This window comes from Lepidochelys olivacea, assembly GCF_965140295.1.
Source record: "Lepidochelys olivacea isolate rLepOli2 genome assembly, chromosome: 1".
Taxonomy (NCBI): domain Eukaryota; kingdom Metazoa; phylum Chordata; order Testudines; family Cheloniidae; genus Lepidochelys; species Lepidochelys olivacea.
In genome coordinates, this window is record NC_140411.1 from 215508052 (window position 1) to 215536028 (window position 27977).

A 27977-nucleotide genomic window follows, 5' to 3' on the forward strand; every position below is an offset into this window, starting at 1 on the left:
CTAATCTGCCCTCTGCACCTGAAAGACAAAGGGGAATGCCCCATAGGATGATGAACTTCTCCAGAGAGCCTGACCCCACCCAGGTGGCTACTGCAGGGAGCCCCAGTCTCACCTGAGGGGGCAGTGGCCAGCAGCCCCATTAGCAGAGAGAGGAGCTGCAGAATCCCCATGACCCTCTCAGTATCTGCACAGGAAAGCATTTGTGGGATGTTTGCAGAGCCTGGGAGAGGGGAGGGGCAGGGTAGGGTGGGGTGGGGATACAATTTACACATCCCTTGTGTGTGGTAAATAGGCGTGGCCAGAGGTATCAGTGTTGATAAATGTATTAAGCCCAGCCCAGAGCACCTGCTCTTTCGGTGTGACACTGCCAGATTAAGAGGAGCAGCTCTTCCCACCTGGACAGTAGAGGGAACTAAGAAAACTTGAAGAGCTCAGGCACATGCCCTCCCCTAGGGAACAGTGACAACTTCATTTGCACTCATGCACACTCACAATGCATTCTCACAGGCCACCTTGTCTGTCCTGTCCATAGGATATCAGGACTGGAAGGGACCTCAGGAGGTCATCTTGTCCAACCCCCTGCTCAAAGCAGGGCCAATCCCCAATTTTTTGCACCAGACCCCTAGATCGCCCCCTCAAGGATTGAACTCACAATGTTGGGTTTAGCAGGCCAATGCTCAAACCACTGAGCTATCCCTCCCCCCAGTGCATATAGATTCCCTCGGCTCCTGCAGTGCTGCACAGCAGGAGCCAGTGGAATCTATATGCACACACATCTATTATGTCATTATGCATATGGTGCAAACTTGGCAAAAGTATGGAGGGTAGATGAGTCATTGCAAAAGCATGTGAGTTACACAAGAAAAAGAGCCCACCAACTGGGACACAATGGACTGAATGGGGGATGCTCAGTTTTTGTGCATGCTGTAGAACTGTACCATGGCCTCCACAATGACGTGTGATCTGAGCTGAATTAAACACGATTCCCCACCAGGGCAGCAGATAAAAGGGAAAAGGCAGCTTCCCTTGGACCACAGCAGATATTGGTGCTGGTGGGGATTCTTAGTGGATGTGCTGGTGACTCCTGTAGTATCACACTCAATTGCCACGTGGATGCCCTACACCTCTTACGCTTGCACCAGTCGTGTAGATGGACCTTCCTGAGAATAGGTCCTTGTCTTCTTTCTAGGTTTGTTTCCGAATGGATCAGCTGCTCTGTGCTATGGGGATGATTTCTGTTCATTTTGATTGACTCTATCTATTTACTACATCTCCAGCACCATGTGCACCAATGGGAAGACAACATTGCTGAGCTTATAAGGATATACTGCTACAGCAGAAATAACACTGTCTGGGCAGCTCTCTCAGACATGGTATACACCAGTGGCATTTATGCACACTCATATCCAAGTCCACTGAGCATTTCTTCTCTTAACCCCTGATTTGCATTAAATGTCAAGGGTCATTCCCTGTCTGAAATTCAGAGCCACATTCTCCTTATGCACCTATCTTCCACCCTCGTGGTTTCTGTCTCTCTGCTTTAGCTGATACCATCAACTGCCACTTCCCTGCTCTATGAATCATGGAGCTTTACAAGTTGTGGTTCCTGTCATCAACAAGCCGTCTCCTGTTTCCAAAGTCTTCAAGAGCCCTTCTGGGTAAATCTTGACTCTTCATGATATAGAATGGCCTCCCTTCTTGAAATCATCCTCACTACAAGCTGATTGGATGCCAAATTTGAGTATTAATTTCAGAAATTCTTAATAGTAGTTCAGTGCCCTCTACAGAGAATGGAGAGATGTTGCAGACAGCCCTGTTCGTCTATCTCTCAGGGGATCCACACTCAGAGGGAATGGCAGCTGCAGGGGACTGGGTTAGGTTGGGGACCTCCGCTCTTTTCTCCCCTCTCTATCTCATTTTTCTTGCACATCCTCACAGCTCCTTCACATTGTGATTTGCTGCAGGCACAGAAATGCATGGCTGAATGATGCAGTCTCAGCTGGGGAATTCAGACAAAGTACTTCATGGAAGTTCTAATCACCATGTAGACTAGATCCATGTATGGTGTGATTGTCTCTTTGTCTGAGGAAAGGAAGAGAGCTTCTAGCTCATTGCCTCCCTCTGCCTGATGGTACCACTCCATGGCAGAGTGCATGGTGTCTTTCATAGATTCATAGATTCATAGATATTTAGGTCAGAAGGGACCATTATGATCATCTAGTCTGACCTCCTGCACAATGCAGGCCACAGAATTTCACCCACCACACCTAAAAAAGACCTCACACCTATATCTGTGCTATTGAAGTCCCCAAATTGTAGTTTTTCATTTGGCAGGGGATGCTCAAAGATGACCCCTGCTGGCCACGCAGTTTTAAAGGTTGATCCATAAACTGCAGGCATCCACCTGCAACACATAGCAGCACAGGCATCTCATATATTCACAGATACATATATTTTAAGACCAACGAGGAACCATTATTATCGTCTAATCTGACCTCCCAAATAGCACAGGCCAGAGAATTGCATCTACTAATTCCTGCACCTAACCTACAGCATCTGGCTCAGTTAAAGCATATCAAGATAGACAATCCTGCTTTGTGGGTTCCAGATGTTGAAGAATCCACCACATCCCAAGGGAAGTTGTTTCAGTGGGTAATTATGCTCACTGTTAAAAAGTTGTATCTTATTTTTAGTGTGAATTAGTCTAAATTCAGATTGTAACCATTGGATCTCATTATGCCTTTATGCCATAGAATGAAGAGCAGTCCATGATCAGAAATCTTCTTCCCATGTAAGTAGTTACAGATTGTAGTCAAGTTACCTCTTCACCTACCCTTGGATAATTAAACAGATTAAACTTTTGTGTTTCACTGTAAAGCAGGATTTCCAGGTGACAAATTATTCTTTTCTGAACCCTTTATAATATTTCAACATCTTTTTTGAATTGTGGGCCCCAGAACTGGACAGGGTATTCCAGGAATCCCGTATACAGAAATAGCACCCCCTAATCACTTCTTCTCCATATGTTCCTGCTCAGATATCTGTGGCTCAGCAGTCATGTGAATAAGACCACATCAGAACAGTCCCCAGAGACTCAGTCAGACCAAACCACAAGGGAATGAGGGCTGGGATCTGCAATTGGATTTGGGTGTTTGATTTAAAGAAACAGAAAAAGTGAAGAGAAAAGAATGGAAATTGAGGGAGCTGGAACAAAGGAAATAGTAGGAGAATGAGAGACTATAGAGAAGGAATGGAAGGAATTGGGAAGACAAGAGAGAGAAGTTCAAGCAGTAAAGAGCAATGTCTGATTTTGAAAGCCCAACAGTGAAGTCCTGGCCCCATTGAAATCAAGTGGCAAAACTCCCATTGTTATTAGTAGAGCCCAAGTCACATCTCAAGTGTGTGACCAGGTCAGTGATCTAGGATGGGGGCCCCAGGGGCTCTTTGCACCCCTTTGGGAGATGTTCTGTATATCCCAGACACTTCATCTGGGAACCACTGCCCTACAGTGTCCTTTCAACTCCTAGGCGCACACAGCTTCCCTATCTCCTCCCCTGTCTCTGTCTCTCTGGGTTTTTGCTGGCTGTCTCAGGGCTCTGTGTCACTGTGCAGTGCTGCAGGCGCAGTAATACACAGCTGAGTCTGACTGTGAAAGGCTTTTCCATTGTAGATGCCAATTGTTGTTCTTCCTCCAGGCTGACATGGGCTTAGCTGTGAAGTTGGTCCCAGATCCATCTCCTGAAGAATAGAAGAGCTGCCCTAGCTCCTCTGCCTCCTGCTGCAAGTACCAGTACATCCAGTAGTGGCTGGTTTCTTTCAATGTACACTGCAGAGTTTGGGATTCTCCTGGAACCCCTGTGAGGAAGGGCAGCTGCTCCACATAGGCCGAGCCTACACCTGGAAGGAAATAGGAAACAATATGATAGAACAGATGGTGACAAGTTGATGAAAAAGTGCAACAGGGAGGAAGGAAGGGAAAGAGGGAAAGTCAGAAGGAGAGAAAGAGGGTAAAAAAAATTGAGAAGCAGAATAAAAGCTAAAATGAAAAACAGGACAGTTATCTTCACTGTTCAGCCAAACAGGAGTCATTGTGGGAGATTCTTGGCTGAGAGCTGACTTCCCTATACAGTGAATTCATGGGATATGCGCTAAGTGTGTCCTATCTAGGATTCACTCTTGGGTCAGACACTCTGAGTTGGGTGTTTTACCCACAAGTCCTTGTTCCTGGGTGGTTCTCTCTGTTCCTCCCAGCATTTCTAAGCAGATGCAGTCTCCAGAGATCCCCTCACACCTTAGTCTCAATGACGAGAATGTGTCCCTTCAACTTGAGATTCTGAGCCTGCCTGCCCCACCCCATCCCCGTGGCCACTCAAACAGTACCTGGGGCCCAGAGAAGCAGTGCAGAGAGCAGGAGATATCTCAACATGATGTCAGCTTTACTCTGCTCTGTCTCCTCCATGCTCTGGGTTTCCTTCTCTCTGTGCTTCAAGGGAAGTGAGAAGGGACAGACAAATACATTCTTCAGTAGGAGGAGTCAAGTCAACATGGTGTCACTGCAGAGGAAAGGTTCATCTCATTCTGCTTTCTGAAAGGCCAGTTTCATGAATGTTCTGGAGACTCATGTCTGGTCCCCTTCTCCCGGATGATGCTTTCCTGCTGCTAATGCAGGAGTGAGAATTTCTCTTGAGAAATGTTGTTGGGGAAGATGCCATCAGAGTAGATGTCACATGTGATCATGTAGCAGATCACAAATTCTAACTATGAACATAGACTCCTGAAACATGACTAGAGTCACCCTGGCTCAGGCTCTAGGGGCTTCAGATACCAAGGTGTCACAATGCACAGAATGTGGATTATACTCATTGCTTAGTATAGTTTTTTATATTCAAAATGATTGTTTTTTATGTTATCTCTCTTTAAGAACGTATGCCAGTGCAAGTGTCTCTATGTCTGTATTCTGCATAGTAGGATAAAGACACAAGAAGAACCACCGTCTCTGGGGCTTTGTCAGAGAAGTTAGTCTGGATAGCTATTGCTGTCAATTTCCCCATAAATGCATCTGGCTAAAGGTTCCAGTTCTGAGCAAATTACGCATCGTGTGCTGAGGGCACTGACCAGCCTGGGGAGTAACACACCAGTTTGTGCGTTTGATTGTGGCTCCATCTAGTGACCAGCTGTCAGAACTGATTAGCATGTGTGGAAAACAGAAGAGAGTACACACAATGAAGTGCAGGTGTATCCTGTGTGTGGGAAGCCTGTGAGAGAGTGCGGTAGTGGTGTGTTCAGAGTGGGAGATGTGATGGGGCTACTGCTGATGGGAAATATAATGGTGCCCCTAACATAGACTAAGGGGAGTCTACCTTGACGGGTCTCCCCACTACTGGTGTTAGTCCATCTGCTCTTGCTGTTTAACTGACTGCTCCACTAATCTGCCCTATGCACCTGAAAGACAAAGCTGGACATCTTGTGGAGTGATGAAACCTCTCCAGGGAGCCTGACCCCACCCAGGTGGCTGCTGTAGGGCACCCTAGGCTCACTTGAGAGGTCAGTGACCAGTAGCCCCATTAGCAGAGAGAGGAGCTGCTGCATCCTCATGTCCCTCTCAGTATCTGCACAGGGAGGTGCCTTTGGGGGGTTGTAGAGCCTGTGGGAGGAGAGGGGATGAAACTCACACATCCCTGGTGTGTAACATAGATGTGTGACCACAGGTATCAGTGTGTGCTCTCTCTTGCCTTCCCCTCCCATCAATACTGGATGTAGTTGCTCTACCACCTCTGGCCAAAGGGATAATGCAAGAGCACTTGGGGTGGTCTGAAACATACTTACCATTAGTGAGCTGTTTTGCAAACCTGCATGTAAGGAGATACATTGCTGTTAACTGGGAGATAGTTACACTTATGAAGAGAGGATAGATAAATACCCATCTGTAATCCAAACCATCTCTGAAGAAGCAATTCCACTGAGCTAGCAAAGGAAAATTGACACAGGTGTTTGTATGATATAGCCCAGGAGGCAGGTGGCACTGCCTGTTCATTGAAATGTGTGGAGTGTGGATATCAGGCAATTCTCTGCAGGTACTAAATACATAAAGGAATTTTTCCAGCTCCTGAATTCAGTCTACGATGTTGCTACATCTTTGCAAGAAAAGTATGTGGTCACAAAGTAGCAACATTATTCCAGAAATCTTTTCTATAGCAGTGTAGGATTTGGATAGGATGTCTCACTCGTGCAGAAGGTTGGCTGGCTGGCCTGGCTTTGTGCAATGTTGAATACTCAGTGTTCTGCAACACATTATAATGTAACACAATGCAATACCATACATTTCATTGTAATATCATCCCGTGTAGTATAATATAGTACCATGCAAAACATTGCAATGAGACACAACACAGTATGCAAAAAGAAAAGGAGTACTTGTGGCACCTTGGAGACTAACCAATTTATCTGAGCATGAGCTTTGTGAGCTGTAGCTGAGCTACAGCTCACAAAGCTCATGCTCAGATAAATTGGTTAGTCTCCAAGGTGCCACAAGTACTCCTTTTCTTTTTGCGAATACAGACCAACACGGCTGTTACTCTGAAACAACACAGTATAATGCAATACAACACCATGCAATGCAATAAAATACAATGCATGTATATGCAGTTTCCTCCATACCCAATAACACAAACTATCTTCCAGGGAGAAGGAATGTTAAGTGAAAAACAAGTGAAGAACATCAGGGTGCATAACAAAGGAGAGCTGGGACTGAGGGCATTCATGCAAGGGGAGCAGAGGGAAAGGCACAGCTTTATTTAGAGGGAGCAATGGGAGACAGATTGGGCTGCATGGGGCAGCAAGTGGATATAAGATCAGGTGAGTTGGGAGAAGATCTGAAAACCAAAGTCTGATTTTGAATTGAATTCAGAGACAGCCAGGAAATGTGAATGTTGGTGAGGATGCTCCAGACATAAAACATGTTGTAGCAAAGACATCTCCCGCAGGCAACATTTACCCTTATTCTGTTCAGGTAACTCTTCTGCATCTGTATCCTATGGCTGGGATAGCCTGAGCTGTCATAAGCCATCCTGCAAGTCACAGTTCTGTTTCACCCTGAGCTCTGACATGTTCTCCTGAGAGCTTGTTCCACCTTTGACCTCTTCCCCTCTCATCTAACATCCTTTTCCCTCAAAAATACAACCTTTGACTTGACCTGATTTGACTCTCCATGCCTGAGTTGGTTCCCTCTGTCTAGTCCTGCATTTCTGACTGTTTCCAAAATCTCTTCCTGAACAGCGTGCTAGTCCCTCATTCTTAATATGGCTAAAACTGAATTCCTTATTCTTCCTCCTAACCCTTCTCATCTTAACTTACTCTCCTTTGCTTTTGACAGCGTCACCCTCCCTCTCACCCAAACTTGAACCCTGGGCAACGTCTTTGACTACTCTCGTCCCAGTTGTGTCCAAATCCTCCCGCTTCTTCCTCCACAACTTATCAGTTACCTGACCCTTCTCTCTGCCCAGACAACCAAAACATATTTTCAGGCCCTGAGCATTCCCCATATTGACTGCTTTTACCTCCTCCTCCTCTCTGGTCTCATTGATACCCATTTTGCAACCACTCTGCTGTATCCAAAATGCAGCTATAACATATTTGTGTGGGCCAGAAAAACAATTTTTCAACCATAGCCCAAATGTAACTGACAAGCTTTTATAGGTATGTCTTCACAATATGGAGCACATACTGACGGCATCACGTGTTCCTCTGCTGCCATTTGAGAAGCAGAAGGATGGTGTAAGGAGGTTGTGATGCTGGTAAACCAAGTGCCAACTCTGGCCAAGGCCATATGCATTAGCTAAGAACTGACAAACTCATAGCTGGAAACCAAACCAGCTCACCTGTATGCTAGTTTTCTTCAAAACAGTCCGATAAGAATGTATTTAGAGTTTAGACTCTATAAAAGGCTTGTAAGTTGTTGTGTGCATTAATCTCACTTGTAATGTCTGTATTCCATGCTACGGTAAATGGTAAAATATAAGTTTGTTTTGTAATTGTGCAAATGCCTGCTCTGAATTTGTGAACTCAAATGGGAAGAGTGACTCCCCCGCCCATCCAGAAGGACTATCAAAATTAAGTGGGCCATCATAGGACAAAAGCTTTGTTAATCGGTCCATCAATCCATGGAGAAGTACATACATAAGGCCTTATTCCATAGATTTCAGTGCTGTTTGGACTCTCACAAGAGCTGGAGCTAAGAAACAAAAAGCAGAGGGCCCCAAGGTCAACCTGAGTTAAGCCCTAAAAAGACATTTAGTGGTGACTGATTACTACATCTCTGTCACCTTTTGAATCACAGACTGAAGCTCATTTGTGCATATACGTTTGCTTGCTTTAAACTGTAAATAACTCTCATTTATTTTTCTTTGTTAATAAAGCTCTAGCTAATTCATTACAAGACTGGCTACAAGTGTTGACTTCGTTGTGACTTCTAAGGTACAAATTGATGTTGGATAAGTGACTGGTTTCTTGGGACTGGAAGGAACCTGAATATTTTGTGATTTTTGGTGTAACTAACCATTTATCACTGAGTCCATCTTGCCTGGGTGCCAAGAAACACTGGAGTGCCCAAGGGGACAGTCTGTGACTCCATGGTAAGACTGTTACAGTGATCCAGGAGTTCACACCTGTCACTGCGTTAATTAAATCTGACTATGGAACATACCACCGGTTTGGGGTGTCTCCTGTGTTACACAGATCCTCAAGGCTGCTATTGTGTTGCTGGCCTTATGGATTTGAGCCTCCTCCTTTCACTCCACACCTAGCTCTTATGCTGTTTTAGTCTTCTAAAGGTGTTTTTTTAAATCTCATTTAGCTCCTCTTTCATTTCATAATCTCACTCGGCATGTTTCTCATTATCAGTTTTCATGGTATGTTCCTGGATATATCTCCCACGCCAGTCACCACTGTTATGGAGACAGGGAGTCTTGCCCAAATCCTCCTCCTTAAAAGAAACCATGCAACTCTAATCTCTGTCACACAGCTACAATATCTCCTCCTGTAATCCCTAGATAGTTGCCTCTTCCAGCAACGTCTCAGGTGCATCCCCTTATTTTACATCCTCTCCATGTGATGCAGAGATTCTCTGCTTTTCCTTTGCAAAAGAAAGTGAACATGAGTTTAGAATCCATGACGATGAAAACCAAAGTAGGGGCTGGCCAGTGATAGGCAGAGCAGGAGCTGTTCTGTACATACCCCCACACTCCCACATATCCTTTGTTGATGACTCTCAGTCCTGTCCTGCAGCAACCCCTGCTATCCTGGTCCTGGATTTCACACTCAGCTCTGCCAATGCCCGTCAATCCTGACATGCACCCCCTGCTCTTTCAGTCCTGAGCTCTCCCCACAGCTCTGCCAATGCAACCTCAATCCTGACATGCAGCATCATGTGGTATCCTATTCTTGAAATCCTCACACAGCTCTGCCTGCACCTCTCTCTTACCTGCCATACCCACAGAAATGTGCCTGGCTCTCTCTTGAGCAGAAGACAGAAATTGTGCTGTATTGTGCAATGGTTTAGATTTGTTTGCAAAAAGAGGCTAGGAAGCAACACACACACATTCACTGACTTTAGCAAGACTGTCAGCAAAACAACCTTGGATCCAAGAATAATGTGTGGAACCTGATCCATTTAAATCTTGTCCCTGAGAATCTGATTAGATGCCCTTCCTTCTCTGTTCTCTATCTGTTTTGGGAGTGCCAGTCCCAGCAGATTAACATGCAAGGCTGCTCTGGGCATTTCTAGCAGGTATAAAGAGAACGAACGACCCCCTGACACATACCCACAGGTGTGAGTTGTGGCTCACAGGGTGAGGGAACAGATCGCAGTGGTTTATATAACTGAACAGATTGGCGTTGACACAAAGCAACGGAGGAAAAACAAGCCACTCCCTGCAGAACCGGTTGTATGGTCACTGGGTTGCTGGGGCCTGCCACTGTTGATATTATTACTGCACACTGATAATGTCTCTGGGAGGGTTAGAGTGTTTTGATAGTGTTCCAGTCTCCCAATCAAGGGGCAATGCATGGGACAAGGGTGTTTCTGTAATTCATATCCCCTTCTGTACTATTCAAATCCCCCTTCTTTAGCTATTGTAACAATGACCTCAAGTCCCTGCTCTTCAGAATCTGCCCCACCGCATCCAGTACTAAAAAGCATGGCCATGCATCACCCCCTTGCCTCAGACAACTACCCTACCTGCTCAGGCATTGCAGGAACGAACTGAAAATAGCTCTCTTGTGATTTGAAACATGCCTTCAGCCTGCCTCAGGGATGTGGCTTCTCATTACAATGCACCTCAGCAACTCTGCTCAAGGACCACAGCACTTGCCTCCTCTATGTCCTTTCCCCAAATGTCACCTGGTGTGAGAGCCTTCTCTCTGCAGCTCCAGCCACCCAGAACAGACTCTCTCTTTCTCTCTGTCTCATGGACTGTCTTTGTATTATTTCAGAACCCGGGGGGAACTTTTTGCCTTTATATTATTATTATTGTTGTGGTAGTGCCTAGAGGTGAATCAGGCCAGGGTCCCATCGTGCTGGGTGCTGTATAAACATAGAATCATAGATTTTAGGCCAGAAGGAACCATTCTGATCATCTAGTTTGACTTCTTGTATAACACAGGCCAGAGGATTTCACCCAATAATGCCTGCATCAAAGCCTGTGACTTCCGGTTCAGCTACAGCGTATCTTTTAAAAAGACAGCTAGTCTTGATTTTAAAACATCAAGTGATGGAGATCTATTGTAACATATGGTAAATGAAAGTCTCTGCCCCAAACAGCTTACAGTCTAAAAGACAAGACATAAGAAATGGATGACAAAATCAGGTGGGCAAGGATACAGGGTGGGGGAGATGGGTTAAAAATATTAGGACATTGGGCACTTTTTAATCTCTCTCTCCCTCTTTCACTGTCATTACATTCTGTACACTACTCTGAGTGCTATCATTTGGACAAAGGCTATTACTTGTGATAGACCCAATTCCATGAGGGGAAAGCAGTCTCCAGTCTCACGGTCTCTTTCCTGACACTGACACAGGGGTGCCCCAACTGATGGTGCTTTTTCTGATGCAGACTCTCCTCCCATGAGGAATGGACTGAGATTCACCAACATATTGCTTCTGAATGGCCTCACAGCTAATGACTATATGATACTAATGAATGATTGGTGCTCACTCCAGCCTTTCCAAGACAGGGGCGAGCTGATGAGAGGACTCCTTAAAAGAAATCCTCTCTCTTTGTGAATGAGGTAACATGCTGGCTCTCAGAATACCAGTTTGGATGGGAATGCCGAGTCCCCTCCTGCATCCAGATAGGTCCAAAGAGCTGTTCAATATCTTGTGACACTAGCACATAGGGTCCCTAGTACCTGTCTCTCCCAGGCATTGCACCAAGGTGTATTACGTAAAGTGTTGACTTTGCGCCATCTATTTAATCAGATGTAGAAGAATAAGTTGCTGCCCCTCCTCTCTGGCACCAGGCCCAGCCTTGCCAGACATCCATATAAGCTGGACCCCTTACCTCAGAGCATCCTGCCCAGGGGATCAGCACGAGAGAGAGGCTACCCTGATCCTGATAAAGAAGATAAGCCTCCTGTGGACCAAGAGCCTTCTCTTCATCCTGTCCATCCCATGCCTCTGCTCCAGCCAGCCCTCACCTCCCCTGTTGCATTTCTCTGCTTTCCTGGACCACTCAAACATGGTCTTCATGCCCTGGGGCCATGATGAAGAGGAGATGATAAACTTTGAGCTCCAGGTCCACACTGTTGGCTAGGTGGCATTTGGATTCAGCCCTCATGGAGAGTTTCCTGGGTCCGACATTGTGATCGGGGGCATTTTCCCCAAGAGCAGCATCTATTTCTCTGTAAGTTGAAAACATTTCCCCTCCTTTCCCCTTTTCAGAGGGTCATGCTTTACACATACTGAATTCAAGGCAGGATTCTGTGTGGGTTGAGTTCACAAGCAGGAAGATTTAGATAGATTTGGGTCATTCCATCTACTATCAGGTCAGTGGATGCTTCCAGAAGCAGTACAGTCCTGCTAACACATGGCCGATGCACCAGCACACATGCAGTCAACATGGAGCTAGGTTCACAACCATATCCCTCACCACTATACATGCTCATGCAGACATACCTGCTACCTGCCTTCACCTAGATACATACCTGAAAACACTGCATGCTTCTGGTTACTAACATGCCCATGCTCTAATGAAAGTTTGGTCCACCAGTTCAATGACCCGCTATGACTAGAGATAGGGGAAATCATGTATGGTTTATTTCCTTGGTTCTCAACCAGGGTACACATATCCCTGGTGGTATGCAGAGGTCTTCCAGGGGGTAAATCAACTCATCTAGAAATTTGCCTAGTTTTACAACAGGCTACATAAAAAGCACTAGTGAAGTCAGCACAAACTAAAATTTCATACAGACAATGACTTCTTTATACTGCTCTAATACTATACACTGAAATGTACAGTATTTATATTCCAATTGATTTATTTGACAATTACATGGTAAAAATGAGAACATAAGCAACTTTTCAGTACTAGTGTGCTGTGACACTTTTGTATTTTTATGTCTGATTTTGTAAGCAAGTAGTTTTTAAGTGAGGTGAAACTTGGGGGTATGCAAGACAAATCAGACTCCTACAAAGGACACAGTAGTCTGGAAAGGTTGAGAACCATTGGTTTATTTTATGTGGATTCTGATGACATTTGTTTTGTCAGTTTCACTTCCTGTGGTTTCACTTGCCTTGAGTTTTGCTATGTCTTTTTTCCCATTCAGACAAAAAGATGAGTTAAATCCCTACCACTCTAACTTCTCCCAATCCTTGAAAGGCCAGATAAAATGTAACCTGTAGCCAAACCATTCCTCATTCTGAATTTGCAGAACCAAAGCTCAGCTGATTAGGTTTTGCAAAATCCAAGCCACACCAGTTTGCCCATTATGGAACACAGGTCAAACTCAGTATAGTATGGTAAACATGTGAGTCTAACCAAACCAACGAGTTCTGTGAAGACTTGGGTGTTACTTGCAAAACATTTACCATGTATTTAGTTATCACCAAGCCCCTTAGAAAACCAAAGAGCTTAATCTCCAAATAGTTCTGTTTATCCAGAGGCTTTTTTTTCCTGAACATTGATGAAACTTTGCAGTGTCAAAATATATCTATTCTGCTCATCTGGTTCCATTTCCATTTCATGTATGAACCTGAAACTAAATTAGTTTTGCATGTTTTCATTGGTTGGTTGTGAAATTCTGGTCACAATGACCAGAATTTTCAAAATGATTCGGGAATGCTTTAATTTTTTAAGGGATCTCATGATGTCCTCCTAATAGTGAGGCACCCCAAATCATTAGCTGATGTAACTTCAAGATTGTGGCTAGCATGGGACCTCTGATGGTTGGGAAACCACAGGTGAGGGGCAAAGAGGTTCCAATAGTCTTGGCAGATCCAGAAAGGTGTATAAGAATATAGGCAAGCATGCTCACGCACACATGAATACACACATCTACACCCCATATTGGCACTCACCTATTAGCTGAACCAGTAGTACAAACAATAGGTAAATTCAGGGGGAGGAGGGGAATGTAGTTAAGTGTAGATGTAGTATGTGTGTATGTTTACACTGCTCTCTCTCTCTCTCTCTTAAATCATTCTTCTCTTTCTCAAGAGTGAGAGATTTTTCCAAATACATCTCAGGGATAAGAAATGTCTAGTGAATGATTTTACTTCTAGTTTTTAATACTTATTTTGTGTATTGGTTTTTGTGTAACTCATTTTGGGACGGTTCATCTTTGCTTTTTTAGCTTAATAACGTAATACAAAGGGGAATTTCAAAGAATAGAAAACAAAGGAGGTATTTTCTAACTCCCCTCTGTAATGTGATTCCCAGCTTGGTGAAGGAATGGTTTAGAGGGATTCGAGAAGCTACAATTAGAGGCAATGGAGGTGAAATTGAGCAGAAAAAAAAGGATGTCAGGCTGGGTATCAGGAAATGCAGGGAAGGTGATACGAGGTTTTGGATAGTCACCCCAAGGAGCAGAGATGTGCTACCAATATATTCACAAGGGGCTCCTATAAAAATGTTCCCTCTTAGCTCATAATAACCTCCTGTCCCAGGGACATTTAAATGCTTTCACAATCATGATTGATAGAGGGGACTCCACTTGGCAAAGAAACTTATATTAAGTGCACTTAATTGGAAAAAAATGTACTTTGTACCAGAAAAATACTCTGAGCACATAAATAGTTTAGCAAAGTGTTCTGCTTGTTCATTTGAAATGGGATGGGTCGATGGAAGTGAGGTGGTGATCTTATAGGGGGATATAGGATCTCCTGTCCTAGGAAATTTTGTTTCTTGTCCATTCCAAAGGGGGGAAATTCTGCAAGCTCTTTCATAGTGTATGGACTATATTTCAGTCATAGAGCTTATCTTTTCGGCACCACCTTTCTCAGTTGCGATTGAGGGCCACCTCCCATCATATTCACAATTACATTGATCACCTCCCTTCCCATTCATAATCACATAACATTCCTATGGCAACTGCTTCAACCGCTTACACAGATAAGTAGCATTAGAAAGGTAGCTGATGAATGTGTAGAGGTCATTTAATGCAATTTAGAAGCTGGAAATAAGGAGAAAAACACCAGCTGTTTGTGCACCACCAGCAAGTGCTGTGCAGACCACTACTGATCCATGGACAACAGTCTGAAACTAGACAAAACTCAGGAGAATACATTGTGGGGGTGGATCTCTTGTCTATCAGCCCAGTGCCATTCTGTACTGTCTTCAAGCAGAATTCTGTGTCGAGTCCTTAATGATCAGAAATTAGGGGTGAATTTGCTTGGATGTGATAACATGCTGTGAATCTTGTTTTGGAGTCATTTCATTTATACAATCATCTCCATCTTCCTTGGGTCAGTTGAACTTTTTTTCTCACTAAGTATTTGTCCTACATGACTAATCTCATTCAGCCCATCCTGGTTCCTGTTTACTTTAAATTCCTTTTCTGTGGCAGGCTGTGGAACATTATCCAATCCCTCATTTTTTGCTCTAAATCAGATCCTCAGTGATTCTACCCTATTCACTTCTGGTCTCAAGATATAGGATTTCATGCTTTGTTGCACCCCTCTGATGCTGAGGCAGTCCTGGAGGGAAGTCACTTAAACATGTTTCCCAAAAGAAGAGTTGAAGGTGTACATTTTTGCATTTCCTGTAGTGAGTCAACTTGCCAAAACCCTTGACTTGCAGCAGTACAGAAAATGCTCTTGTATTTTGAAGTCTAGGCATGACAGGCCACATTTGTAAAGGTATTTAGGCACCTAGAGATTCAGATAGGCACCTATTAGGATTTTCAAAAGCACTAGGTGCCTAATTCTCATTGAAATCAATGTGAACTGGGCACCTAGGCACTTTTGAAAATCCCACTACCTCCTTATCTGTATCTTTAGGCATCTAAATATCTTATAAAATCTGGCCTTACATCTTCTCTTGTTCTCATAGGGTAGCACTCACCTTTGATGACCTCATTCAATCCCTTTCTATGTGTGTGTGTATATATTATATATATATATATATATATATATATACACACACACACACACACACACACACACACACACACACACACACACACACTAAACATAATTTGGTTTTCTTACAGTGACTGTACTGATAAAGCAGTCTGTTAGGCAGAATATTCAGAAGGGTTCATCACCCATAACCAGGGCCCATTTTTCAAAGGCTGGGTGCTGATCTCTTTTGAAAATCTGCCCTAAGTGTTACAATGGGAGGTGCTGGGTGCACAGCTCTTTTAATCATCTGCTCTATTGATTTCTTCACTTGCTCCATTTTTGCTAAAGATTCAGATTAGTTTACTTCTGAAAAGCAGTGGATGTATTGTTTCTTGACTTTAGCAAAGCATTTGACATGGTCTCCCACAGTATTTTTGTCAGCAAGTTAGAGAAGTATGGGCTGGATGAATGCACTATAAGGTGGGTAGAATGTTGGCTAGATTGTCGGGCTCAACGGGTAGTGATCAATGGCTCCATGTCTAGTTGGCAGCTGGTATCAAGTGGAGTGCCCCAAGGGTCGGTCCTGGGGCTGGTTTTGTTCAATATCTTCATAAATGATCTGGAGGATGGTGTGGATTGCACTCTCAGCAAATTTGCGGATGATACTAAACTAGGAGGAGTGGTAGATATGGTGGCAGGTAGGGATAGGATACAGAGAGACCTAGACAAATTGGAGGATTGGGCCAAAAGAAATCTGATGATGTTCAACAAGGATAAGTGCAAGGTCCTGCACTTAGGACATAAGAATCCCATGCACCGTTACAGACTAGGGACCAAATGGCTAGGCAGCAGTTCTGCGGAAAAGGACCTAGGGGTGACAGTGGACAAGAAGCTGGATATGAGTCAGTGTGCCCTTGTTGCCAAGAAGGCCAATGGCATTTTGGGATGAATAAGTAGGGGCATAGCCAGCAGATCGAGGGACGTAATCGTTCCCCTCTATTCAACATTGGTGAGGCCTCATCTGGAGTACTGTGTCCAGTTTTGGGCCCCACACTACAAGAAGGATGTGGAAAAATTGGAGAGAGTCCAGCGAAGGGTAACAAAAATGATTAGGGGTCTGGAACACATGAGTTATGAGGAGAGGCTGAGGGAACTGGGCTTGTTTAGTCTGCAGAAGAGAAGAATGAGGGGGGATTTGATAGCTGCTTTCAACTACCTGAAAGGGGGTTCCAAAGAGGATGGTTCTAGAATATTCTCAGTGGTGGAAGATGACAGGACAAGAAGTAATGGTCTCAAGTTGCAGTGGGGGAGGTTTAGGTTGGATATTAGGAAAAACTTTTTCATTAAGAGGGTGGTGAAACACTGGAATGCGTTACCTAGGGAGGTGGTAGAATCTCCTTCCTTAGAAGGTTTTAAGGTCAGACTTGACAAAGCCCTGGCTGGGATGATTTAATTGGGGATTTGTCCTGCTTTGAGCAGGGGGTTGGACTAGATGACCTCCTGAGGTCCCTTCCAACCCTGATATTCTATGATTCTATGAAATTGATCGTTTCACACACAGGAGTACTGGTAAGAGACTGATCTCTAGTTCTTCAGCTGATATGGGTCAGGATTAGTAGTGGTTAGAAAAAGTGTGTGTGAGAGAGAGAGAGAATCTATAGCCTGGTGGTTAGAAAAACTCTGCTTTTCTTCTCTTCCCAGTATCCTGGATCTGAGAAACCTTCCTGATTAAATTTGCATTGAAACCAACATGTTTCCATGAAGCATTCTGGTTTTGACTAAATAATACTTTTCAGTGGAAAAACAAGTTATCTAAATTTTTCTGATCAGCACTAGTCTGGATTACCAAAGGTCATTCTGCACTATATAGGTGTCAGTACACAGGAACTCCAGTGGCTACTGTCACATTGAAGAGAGGGAGGGAATGGACAAGATGTGCCTATTGTGTTTCTCTGATTTGTAAAAACTGGCAATGAAGACAGAGAGACCTTTCAATGTCATAGTAACTTTAACAGTTATTCAATCCCCATCAGTGCTTTTTAGAGAGATGCTGTCTCAGAATGTAAAGAGAAGTTACTTCTCTTCTCTCCATGTTGTTTCTCATTTGATTTGACCTCCTTCTCCATGTCCTCTCCAGGACTGGCATGCTGTGGATGAGGAAAATCTCAAGGAGGACAAGAGCCAGGACTACCAGCTGCTGTCACTGACAGAAGATGAGACCTTTACCACAATGAGGTTCAAACGTTAGTTCCAGACATGTGACACAAATGACCTGGATATCACGGTAATGGAGGAGACAATCCTTCTGCACAAGGAGCCATATATAAGTGAAACAAACATGCCTCCCCCTTGTATTCTGACCTTAAACAGGGAACTTCTCTTAAACTTCTCTTAAAACAGTACAGGAACAGGAAGTTTTCCTGACACAGGAAGAAAGGAGAGCAGCAGAATATGGACCCTGGACTTCAGAAAAGCAGATTTTGACTCCCTCAGGGAACTGATGGGCAGGATCCCCTGGGAGAACAACATGAGGGGGAAAAGGAGTCCAGGAGAGCTGGCTGTATTTTAAAGAATCCTTATTGAGGTTACAGGGACAAACCATTCCGATGTGTAGAAAGAATAGTAAATATGGCAGGCGACCAGCTTGGCTTAACAGTGAAATCCTTGCTGATCTTGAACACAAAAAAGAAGCTTACAAGAAGTGGAAGATTGGACAAATGACCAGGGAAGAGGATAAAATTATTGCTCGGGGATGCAGGAGTGAAATTAGAAAGGCAAATCACACCTGGAGTTGCAGCTAGCAAGAGATGTAAGAGTAACAAGAAGGGTTTCTTTAGGTATGTTAGCAACAAGAAGTCAAGGAAAGTGTGGGCCCCTTACTGAATGAGGGAGGCAACCTAGTGACAGAGGATGTGGAAAAAGCTAATGTACTCAATGCTTTTTTTGCCTCTGTCTTCACAAACAAGGTCAGCTCCCAGACTACTGCACTGGGCAGCACAGCATGGGGAGGAGGTGACAAGCCCTCTGTGGAGAAAGAAGTGGGTCGGGACTATTTAGAAAAGCTGGATGAGTACAAGTGCATGGGGCCGGATGCGCTGCATCCGAGAGTGTTAAAGGAGTTGGCGGATGTGATTTTAGAGCCATTGGCCATTATCTTTGAAAACTCATGGCGATCGGGGGAAGTCCCAGACGACTGGAAAAAGGCTAATGTAGTGCCCATCTTTAAAAAAGGGAAGAAGGAGGATCCGGGGAACTACAGGCCAGTCAGCCTCACCTCAGTCCATGGAAAAATCATGGAACAGGTCCTCAAGGAATCAATTCTGAAGCACTTCGAGGAGAGGAAAGTGATCAGGAACACTCAGCATGGATTCACCAAGAGCAAGTCATGCCTGAATAATCTAATTGCCTTCGATGACTAGATAACTGGCTCTGTGGATGAGGGGAAAGCGGTGGACATGTTCCTTGACTTTAGCAAAGCTTTTGACACAGTCTCCCACAGTATTCTTAACAGCAAGTTAAAGAAGTATGGGCTGGATGAATGGACTATAAGGTGGATAGAAAGTTGGCTAGATTGTCAGGCTCAATGGGTAGTGATCAATGGCTCCATGTCTAGTTGGCAGCCGGTATCAAGTGGAGTGCCCCAAGGGTTGGTCCTTGGGCTGGTTTTAAAAGTTCAATATCTTCATAAATGATCTGGAGGATGGCATGGATTGCACCCTCAGCAAGTTTGCAGATGATACTAAACTGGGAGGAGAGGTAGATACGCTGGAGGGTAGGGATAGAATACAGAGGGCCCTAGACAAATTACAGATTTGGGCCAAAAGAAATCTGATGAGGTTCAACGAGGACAAGTGCAGAGTCCTGCACTTAGGACGGAAGAATCCCATGCACCGCTACAGATTAGGGACCGAATGGCTCGGCAGCAGTTCAGCAGAAAAGGACTTAGGAATTACAATGGATGAGAAGCTGGATATGAGTCAACAGTGTGCTCTTGTTGCCAAAAAGGCCAATGGCATTTTGGGATGTATATGTAAGGGCTTGCCAGCAGATCGAGGGACGTGATTGTTCCCCTCTATTCGACATTGGTGAGGCCTCATCTGGAGTACTGTGTCTAGTTTTGGGCCCCACACTATAAGAAGGATGTGGAAAAATTGGAAAGAATCCAGTGGAGGGCAACAAAAATGATTAGGGGTCTGGAACGCATGACTTATGAGGAGAGGCTGAGGGAACTGGGCTTGTTTAGTCCGCAGAAGAGAAGAATGAGGGGGGATTTGATAGCTGCTTTCAACTACCTGAAAGGGGGTTCCAAAGACGATGGACCTAGACTGTTCTCAGTGGTAGCTGATGACAGAACAAGGAGTAATGGTCTCAAGTTGCAGTGGGGGAGGTTTAGGTTGGATATTAGGAAAAACTTTCACTAGAAGGGTGGTGAAACACTGGAATGCATTACCTAGGGAGGTGGTGGAATCTCCTTCCTTAGGAATTTTTAAGGTCAGGCTTGACAAAGCCCTGGCTGGGATGATTTAGTTGGGGATTGGTCCTGCTTTGAGCAGGGGGTGGACTAGATGACCTCCTGAGGTCCCTTCCAACCCTGATATTCTATGATTCTAAGTTTACAGTCTAAAAATAGGAGCATATTGCAACAGTTTATGATGTAGAATATGTTAATAGGATTAGTGGTTCCCTTTTCATAAAGACCTCTGTGTGGACAGTATTCAGTACTGGGGAGATGTGAGCCTCAAAACATTGAGGCTTGAATACAACCTCTGGCTTCTGGGAAACTCAGCTGAACCTAGGCAGAGGTTTGAAGGTCTCTTTTTTCACTCTACCCTTCACCTCAACCTTTCCTACTTCTCTTTTTCTGTCTGCCTATCTATCCATCCCTTTCATAGATCATGGATCTGCCTCTTTAAGAAAGATAAGTTTTATGAGTCAATGAACATCACATATAGAACCATCACTTGAGTGCAGTGTATTATATGAGCTGTTAAAAACATAAGATGGGGTTTTCAGTTGTGCTCATCATTAGTATAACTCAGTTCCCATTAAATCCATTGCTTCAGTGGGAACAGCATTGGCAAAATGCAAAGTCTCACCCCGGCTCTTTTTTAATTGAAATGCTGTGCAGCGGTTTCAGATAGACAGCAAAATTACAATTAAAAAGTCTGATCAGCCTAAAAATGACAATATGAGTCTGTGATATTATAATTCTTAATTAGTATTATTGTAGTACCTAGAAGCCCTATTTTCAAAAGATCTGCTTTGTCACTGGTACATTAATGGACAGATTACCAGAACTCTACATACACAAATGTGTATGTTTGTGGATCTAAAGTGGGAACACATTTATCATCATTCTACATGTAACTGCATGTACAAATGACCACTTAGATACATGGCTGGTCATCGGTGCTCAGTTACCAAGATTACATTTGAAGTTGCACTCACAGAACAGGCACACAAATAGACATTTTCCCCCATGCACTAACACATGCAGCAATTCTGAACATCTGGCCTTCAGTGTCAGACTATCTCTCGTGGACCTTGTGTTGCTCCCCAGGGGTACCCAGAGCTGTGAGGTATCTCACCACTACCTGCCCTTAGAGTGAAGCAATCTTGTTTGGGCCCGCTATAGCTCAGCTATGTGAAACCAACAGCCTCTGACCCCACAAGCACTTCCTTCCAGGTCTCCACAGGCCTCACTGTCTCTGTGCAAACTAGTGTTAGGCACACACCAACCCCGAGTCCCCATGGCGTTCCCTCTGTAGTATCCAGGCCCAGTCACTGGGCTCTCACAGAAATTACCAGGTAAGGTGGCCCTTAAGGAACAGCTTGTCTGGTACAGCTCAGGATCAGGTCCTTTATAACCTAATCCTTCTCCCAGGTGACATTGGCAGCAACAAGGACTCTTAACACTACAAAACAGAACCAGCTCCAGCCCCCACTAAGAAATCTGGGGAACTTTAATACTGCCCTGGGGCACCTCTAAGAGGCAGTACTTCCCACTCACAAGCACTGAGTCTGTGTATAGCAAATGAGAACCTTTATTAAAAGGGAAAGGGAACCCAACATTAGTCTGGGAAAACACCACAACCACATTCAAAGCATGTGACTATAAACAAACCCGACCCCACAGTGTGTTGGGCAGTGGCCCTTTGCTTCAGTTTCTCACCTTGCAGTGTGAAAGTCTAACAAAAGTTCCTTTAACAGACCACTCCCCTCTGTCTCCTCTGCACCCCACTCACAGCTGCTGTCCTTGGTCAGCAAAGACCCAGAGATCAAAGGGGTGCTCACATGGGCTCACTTCCCACCCCGGGATGCCCAGAGAGATGCCCTGATCATGATGATGATGACGATGCAACAGGCTCACAGTTGCTGCTGTTCACTCTGCATCTCTGCCCACTGCCGCTGATGTGCTGTCATTCACTTTGCCACATGCTGCTACATCGTCGCTTTCTCCACTACCACCTGCATCTCTACTGCAACCTCAAAGATGCCTAGTCTTGAGATCCTACCCTATAACCCAGCTCTCAGCAGTTAATGAAGAACCTCATTGCTAGCGCAGGCTGTGCAGTCTTTCACTGAAAGACTGTCCCACAGCAGGGATAAGGTCTTAGTCCTTAGACCTAGTTATCAGTAATTTTAGCTCTAATGATCACTAAACAAAAGACTCTCCACTGAGCCTAAGCAGCTGTATTTAAACAGTGGAGAGGAGAAGGATCAAACAGCACATAGGACTCTTATGTAGAGCCCACACCACCATGTGGGAACACCTTTTCCCACCTTTTCCTTTCACTAGGATTTGGCATCCTATCCCCTGCTTAGCAAGTGCAGTTCAGTTGAGAGTGACCCCCACAATCAGGACATGCTAAGCTCAGTTCTGCTGACATTTACTTGTACAATAAGGATAACAGCATTTCATTACCCCTGCATTCAATACAAAAGGGATTTGTAGAATCATAGAATATCAGGGTTGGAAGGGACCTTAGGAGGTCATCTAGTCCAACCCCCTGCTCAAAGCAGAACCAATCCCCAACTAAATCATCCCAGCCAGGGCTTTGTCAAGCCTGACCTTAAAAACTTCTAAGGAAGGAGATTTTACCACCTCCCTAGGTAACGCATTCCAGTGTTTCACCACCCTCCTAGTGAAAAAGGCTTTCCTAATATCCAACCTAAACCTCCCCCACTACAACTTGAGACCATTACTCCTTGTTCTGTCATCAGCTACCACTGAGAACAATCTAGATCCATAGTCTTCGGAACCCCCTTTCAGGTAGTTGAAAGCAGCTATCAAATCCCCCCTCATTCTTCTCTTCTGCAGACTAAACAAGCCCAGTTCCCTCAGCCTCTCCTCATAAGTCATGCGTTCCAGTCCCCTAACCATTTCTGTTTCCCTCTGCTGGACTCTTTCCAATTTTTCCTCATCCTTCTTGTAGTGTGGGGCCCAAAACTGGACACAGTACTCCAGATGAGGCCTCACCAATGTCGAATAGAGGGGAACGGTCACATCCCTTGATCTGCTGGCAATGCCCCTACATATACATCCCAAAATGCCATTGGCCTTCTTGGCAACAAGGGCACACCGTTGACTCATATCCAGCTTCTTGTCCACTGTAACCCCTAAGACCTTTTGTGCCAAACTGCTGCCAAGCCATTTGGTCCCTAGCTATAAAGATTGGAAACACAGTAGAGCATAACTGCCAGATAGTTATAGTATAGTTTAGTGTTACTGTATATATACACATCTTTATTAAACATATATATAGATAATGTTTAATAAAGATGTATATACACACTAACACTATATTATAACTAGCTGACAGACTTACTATGCTCTACTGTGTCTCCTGCATGCTGTCTCTCTCTCGCTCTCTGTCTCTTCTTCCTCTGCTCTAGTGACATGATTCCCTCTGCTGCTGTTATTCTCTCTCTCCTCAGGTCCTCAGCTGTTGCTGCCTGCCCGCTGACAGCCTGACCTTTATACCATTCGGTAAGAACTTTCTAGACACTTTAGCTAATATCTTTTTTCAGATCTTTCTTGGATGCATGCCAACGGCCAACATTCTCTTTGGATGCATACCAACATTCTAAACTGTCAGTTCTATTTTTAGTCTTGTTTCTAACTGTCAGTTCTGTATTGAGCACTACATGACCTGCAGCTTCCATCTAATGGTGGAGTGACTTGTGCTTATTTAAAATGGAAGCCAAAGATCTGGGGATTTTAAGATGGAGTTTCTCTGGTATCGCAGGGCTGCAGGTGCCTCACAGGAGCTGTTGTCTGGCCAGGGAACCAGTTCTGGGCTTTTCATTTTGGGGCACAAAGTTTAGCCTTTGGGTTTGGAGGAGGAAGGTTTGAGAGACAAAGACTGAGTATCCAGGAGAAAAAAGGGACTAATTATTTTATATGAATTAGCTCCCATCCACATCCCTAGTCTGAGCAGTGTGTGGAAATGCCTCTGACATCCTTTCCTTATTCATCCCTGCCAGGAATGGTGAGCAGGTGAGGATCATCTGCAAAGACAATAAATATGACTTCTCCCTGCAGGAAACACGGGACCTGAAAGAGGTCATCACCATCAAAGCGATATATGTTCTGCCAGGATCTCCCACTGGGACATAGTTTGTGGGCTGGGGACTGGGATGCAGAGGAGGCAGAACAGGCTTACATAGTGAGACAGGTTTCAGAGTAACAGCCGTGTTAGTCTGTATTCGCAAAAAGAAAAGGAGGACTTGTGGCACCTTAGAGACTAACCAATTTATTAGAGCATGAGCTTTCGTGAGCTACAGCTCACTTCCTCAGATGCATATCGTGGAAACTGCAGCAGGCTTTATATATACACAGAGAATATGAAACAATACCTATTCCCACCCCACTGTCCTGCTGGTAATAGCTTATCTAAAGTGATTTCCAGCACAAATCCAGGTTTTCTCACCCTCCACCCCCCCACACAAATTCACTCTCCTGCTGGTGATAGCCCATCCAAAGTGACAACTCTTTACACAATGTGCATGACAATCAAGCTGGGCTATTTCCTGCATAAATCCAGGTTCTCACATCCCCCCCACCCCCATACACACACAAACTCACTCTCCTGCTGGTAATAGCTCATCCAAACTGACCACTCTTCAAGTTAAAATCCAAGTTAAACCAGAACATCTGGGGGGGGGGGTAGGAAAAAACAAGAGGAAACAGGCTACCTTGCATAATGACTTAGCCACTCCAAGTCTCTATTTAAGCCTAAATTAATAGTATCCAATTTGCAAATGAATTCCAATTCAGCAGTTTCTCGCTGGAGTCTGGATTTGAAGTTTTTTTGTTTTAAGATAGCGACCTTCATGTCTGTAATCGCGTGACCAGAGAGATTGAAGTGTTCTCCGACTGGTTTATGAATGTTATAATTCTTGACATCTTGAGACAGTTTCTCCATGTCATTTTGGTTTGGAGCCTATTACCGTCCCACATAGAATCATAGAATATCAGGGTTGGAAGGGACCCCAGAAGGTCATCTAGTCCAACCCCCTGCTCAAAGCAGGACCAATTCCCAGTTAAATCATCCCAGCCAGGGCTTTGTCAAGCCTGACCTTAAAAACCTCTAAGGAAGGAGATTCTACCACCTCCCTAGGTAACGCATTCCAGTGTTTCACCACCCTCTTAGTGAAAAAGTTTTTCCTAATATCCAATCTAAACCTCCCCCACTGCAACTTGAGACCATTACTCCTCGTTCTGTCATCTGCTACCATTGAGAACAGTCTAGAGCCATCCTCTTTGGAACCCCCTTTCAGGTAGTTGAAAGCAGCTATCAAATCCCCCCTCATTCTTCTCTTCTGCAGGCTAAACAATCCCAGCTCCCTCAGCCTCTCCTCATAACTCATGTGTTCCAGTCCCCTAATCATTTTTGTTGCCCTTCGCTGGACTCTCTCCAATTTATCCACATCCTTCTTGAAGTGTGGGGCCCAAAACTGGACACAGTACTCCAGATGAGGCCTCACCAATGTCGAATAGAGGGGGACGATCACGTCCCTCGATCTGCTCGCTATGCCCCTACTTATACATCCCAAAATGCCATTGGCCTTCTTGGCAACAAGGGCACACTGCTGACTCATATCCAGCTTCTTGTCCACTGTCACCCCTAGGTCCTTTTCTGCAGAACTGCTGCCTAGCCATTCGGTCCCTAGTCTGTAGCTGTGCATTGGGTTCTTCCGTCATAAGTGCAGGACCCTGCACTTATCCTTATTGAACCTCATCAGATTCCTTTTGGCCCAATCTTCCAATTGGTCTAGGTCCTTCTGTATCCTATCCCTCCCCTCCAGCGTATCTACCACTCCTCCCAGTTTAGCATCATCTGCAAATTTGCTGAGAGTGCAATCCACACCATCCTCCAGATCATTTATGAAGATATTGAATAAAACCGGCCCCAGGACCAACCCTTGGGGCACTCCACTTGATACCGGCTGCCAACTAGACATGGAGCCATTGATCACTACCCGTTGAGCCCGACAATTTAGCCAGCTTTCTACCCACCTTATAGTGCATTCATCCAGCCCATACTTCCTTAACTTGCTGACAAGAGTTTACCAGTTCCCATTGGTGGGTACCGATTGCTCTGTGCTTTCTCCAGGCACACTTTTGGCAGTGGCCCCTGCTCCTACAGCTCTGACTATGTGACCTGTTTTGTGCTGCAGGGAGATGAGATCCTAGTGGAATGTAACTTTCAAACTTTGGATCGGACGGAGATCACCTTCGTAAGTCTGATTTCTATCTGCAAATTTTCTATGCATTTAAGACCAATTTAGTTTTATTGAAAGGTGCTGGATTGACAGATCTTGGAGAACAATGCCCTCTATCCCAGGACTAACGCAATGCAAGCTTTCTTTGACATACACAGAGATTCATACCATAATTGAGGGGTGGCTCCCCAAGCAGGGAAGAGGGTCTCCAAGACTGAGACGGAACACAGCTTCTTAGAATCATTCATCACACAGAATTCCCCTGTGGTCTGGCTTGGGCTAAACTATAGAAGGGGCTGGCAATGACACTATGGGTAGTATTGTTCCCACTGTGTCTTAGTAGAACATTGTGTTGCTCTCTGTACCTTGAAGGGTGGGCCAAGTACCTTGAATGAGATGTGCCTGGCATTCCTCTTCTATTAGTCTCACAACAACATCTCCAGCTGCATGGGCTACCCAGACATCCAGCAGATTGAGGCCTCCTGGCCAAGTGTGTAGGCAGAGTAAGTCCCTCATTAGATGCATTTCTGGAGAGTAGAGAGCAAAACTTGAGGGATGTGGCACTGGATGGGGAGGATGCCAATTGAAAGAGATAACTGAGAAGGGATGTTGCTGATATTGCACATGTCTAGACCTGTCTGATTGAACCCTACTCAGGAATTTTTCCATTTGTGATACCATAACAGTCTCCTTTCCTTTTTCCCCTCCCTTCTCTCCTTCCTTCTTCTCTCCTCTTCCTCCGCTCTCCTCACACTTGTCTTCCTCACTCTCCCAAATCCCCTTTACTCTTCCCCTGCAGTGCGATGGAAGGAATGATTGCCATGAACTATGTCGAGTGGAACAATGAAACCATCAAGACTGCAGAGAAAGCAGCCAAGGAGGCTGATCAGATAGTCATGATTAAAACCACTGATGTAAGTGACCTTTGCCTTTACCTTCCTGAGTGGTTAGCGGTTGGGGAAACATGGTCAGCTCTGGAGTTCGAGACCAAAGCACATGGCAGAACCAGAGTCAGTGCCTTACACAAAGAATGGCACCTGCAATCCATTGATATCTACTGGGTCACATGTAAAGGAAGGGCCCATAGGCAGGTGTATTCACTTCATTTTCACTGACTACTCCATCCCCCGATAGTCTAACCCTGGACCTCCCGCATTGCGCACTCAGCTCTGCCAATGCCACCCAATCCTATTCTGAGGCCCCACTTCTATTCCAGTCCTGGGCACAACACATACACAATTCTGTTAATGCCTCTCAATCCTGACAGCCCCTATCCCCAGCTGTTATCCCTGAGTTGTTAGTGCTTCTGCTCAAATCTTTCAATGCATCTTACTCCTCAACTGTGTATTGGTTAGAGGACACTCTCTTGGGATTAATCTGATGAGCTTTGGAACTATGTCACCAAAGAAGTATACATGGGAATAGCATGAGCATGTAGGTGTATGAGCATGAGCATGTATGGTGTGGGTCCGCTGCTCAGTGGAGAAGGTGAGCTCAGAACAGAAGATGATCAGAAAGCAGAGCTGCTCAATGCCTACTTTGCTTCAGTCTTATCACAAAAAATAATGTGACCAGATGACTAGCAAAATTACCACAGACAATATAGGGAAAGGGATGCAGATCAGGATAAGTAAAGAACATGTCAGAGATCTTCTGACCAATTTGAATTAATTCAAATCAGTGTGGCTGGATGCTA

General features: G+C 44.7%; 1 protein-coding gene and 1 gene segment (V, D, J or C); one reads left to right on the plus strand and one right to left on the minus strand.

The window, feature by feature from the left end:
- Positions 1–3601: 3601 nt before the first annotated feature.
- Positions 3602–4459, minus strand: LOC311520350 (T cell receptor beta variable 30-like). The segment is given in 2 exons: positions 4381–4459; positions 3602–3897 (listed from the first exon to the last, which is right to left on the minus strand).
- A 3251-nt stretch (positions 4460–7710) lies between these two features.
- LOC311520416 (DBH-like monooxygenase protein 2) lies at positions 7711–27773 on the plus strand (the record flags this gene model as incomplete). Its single annotated transcript, XM_084627845.1, is given in 11 exon segments — positions 7711–7773; positions 11808–11897; positions 17691–17798; positions 17802–17837; positions 23524–23543; positions 24041–24137; positions 26237–26296; positions 26654–26701; positions 26705–26775; positions 27081–27195; positions 27762–27773. Coding segments are annotated over 11 exon segments (720 nt in total).
- Positions 27774–27977: the final 204 nt, after the last annotated feature.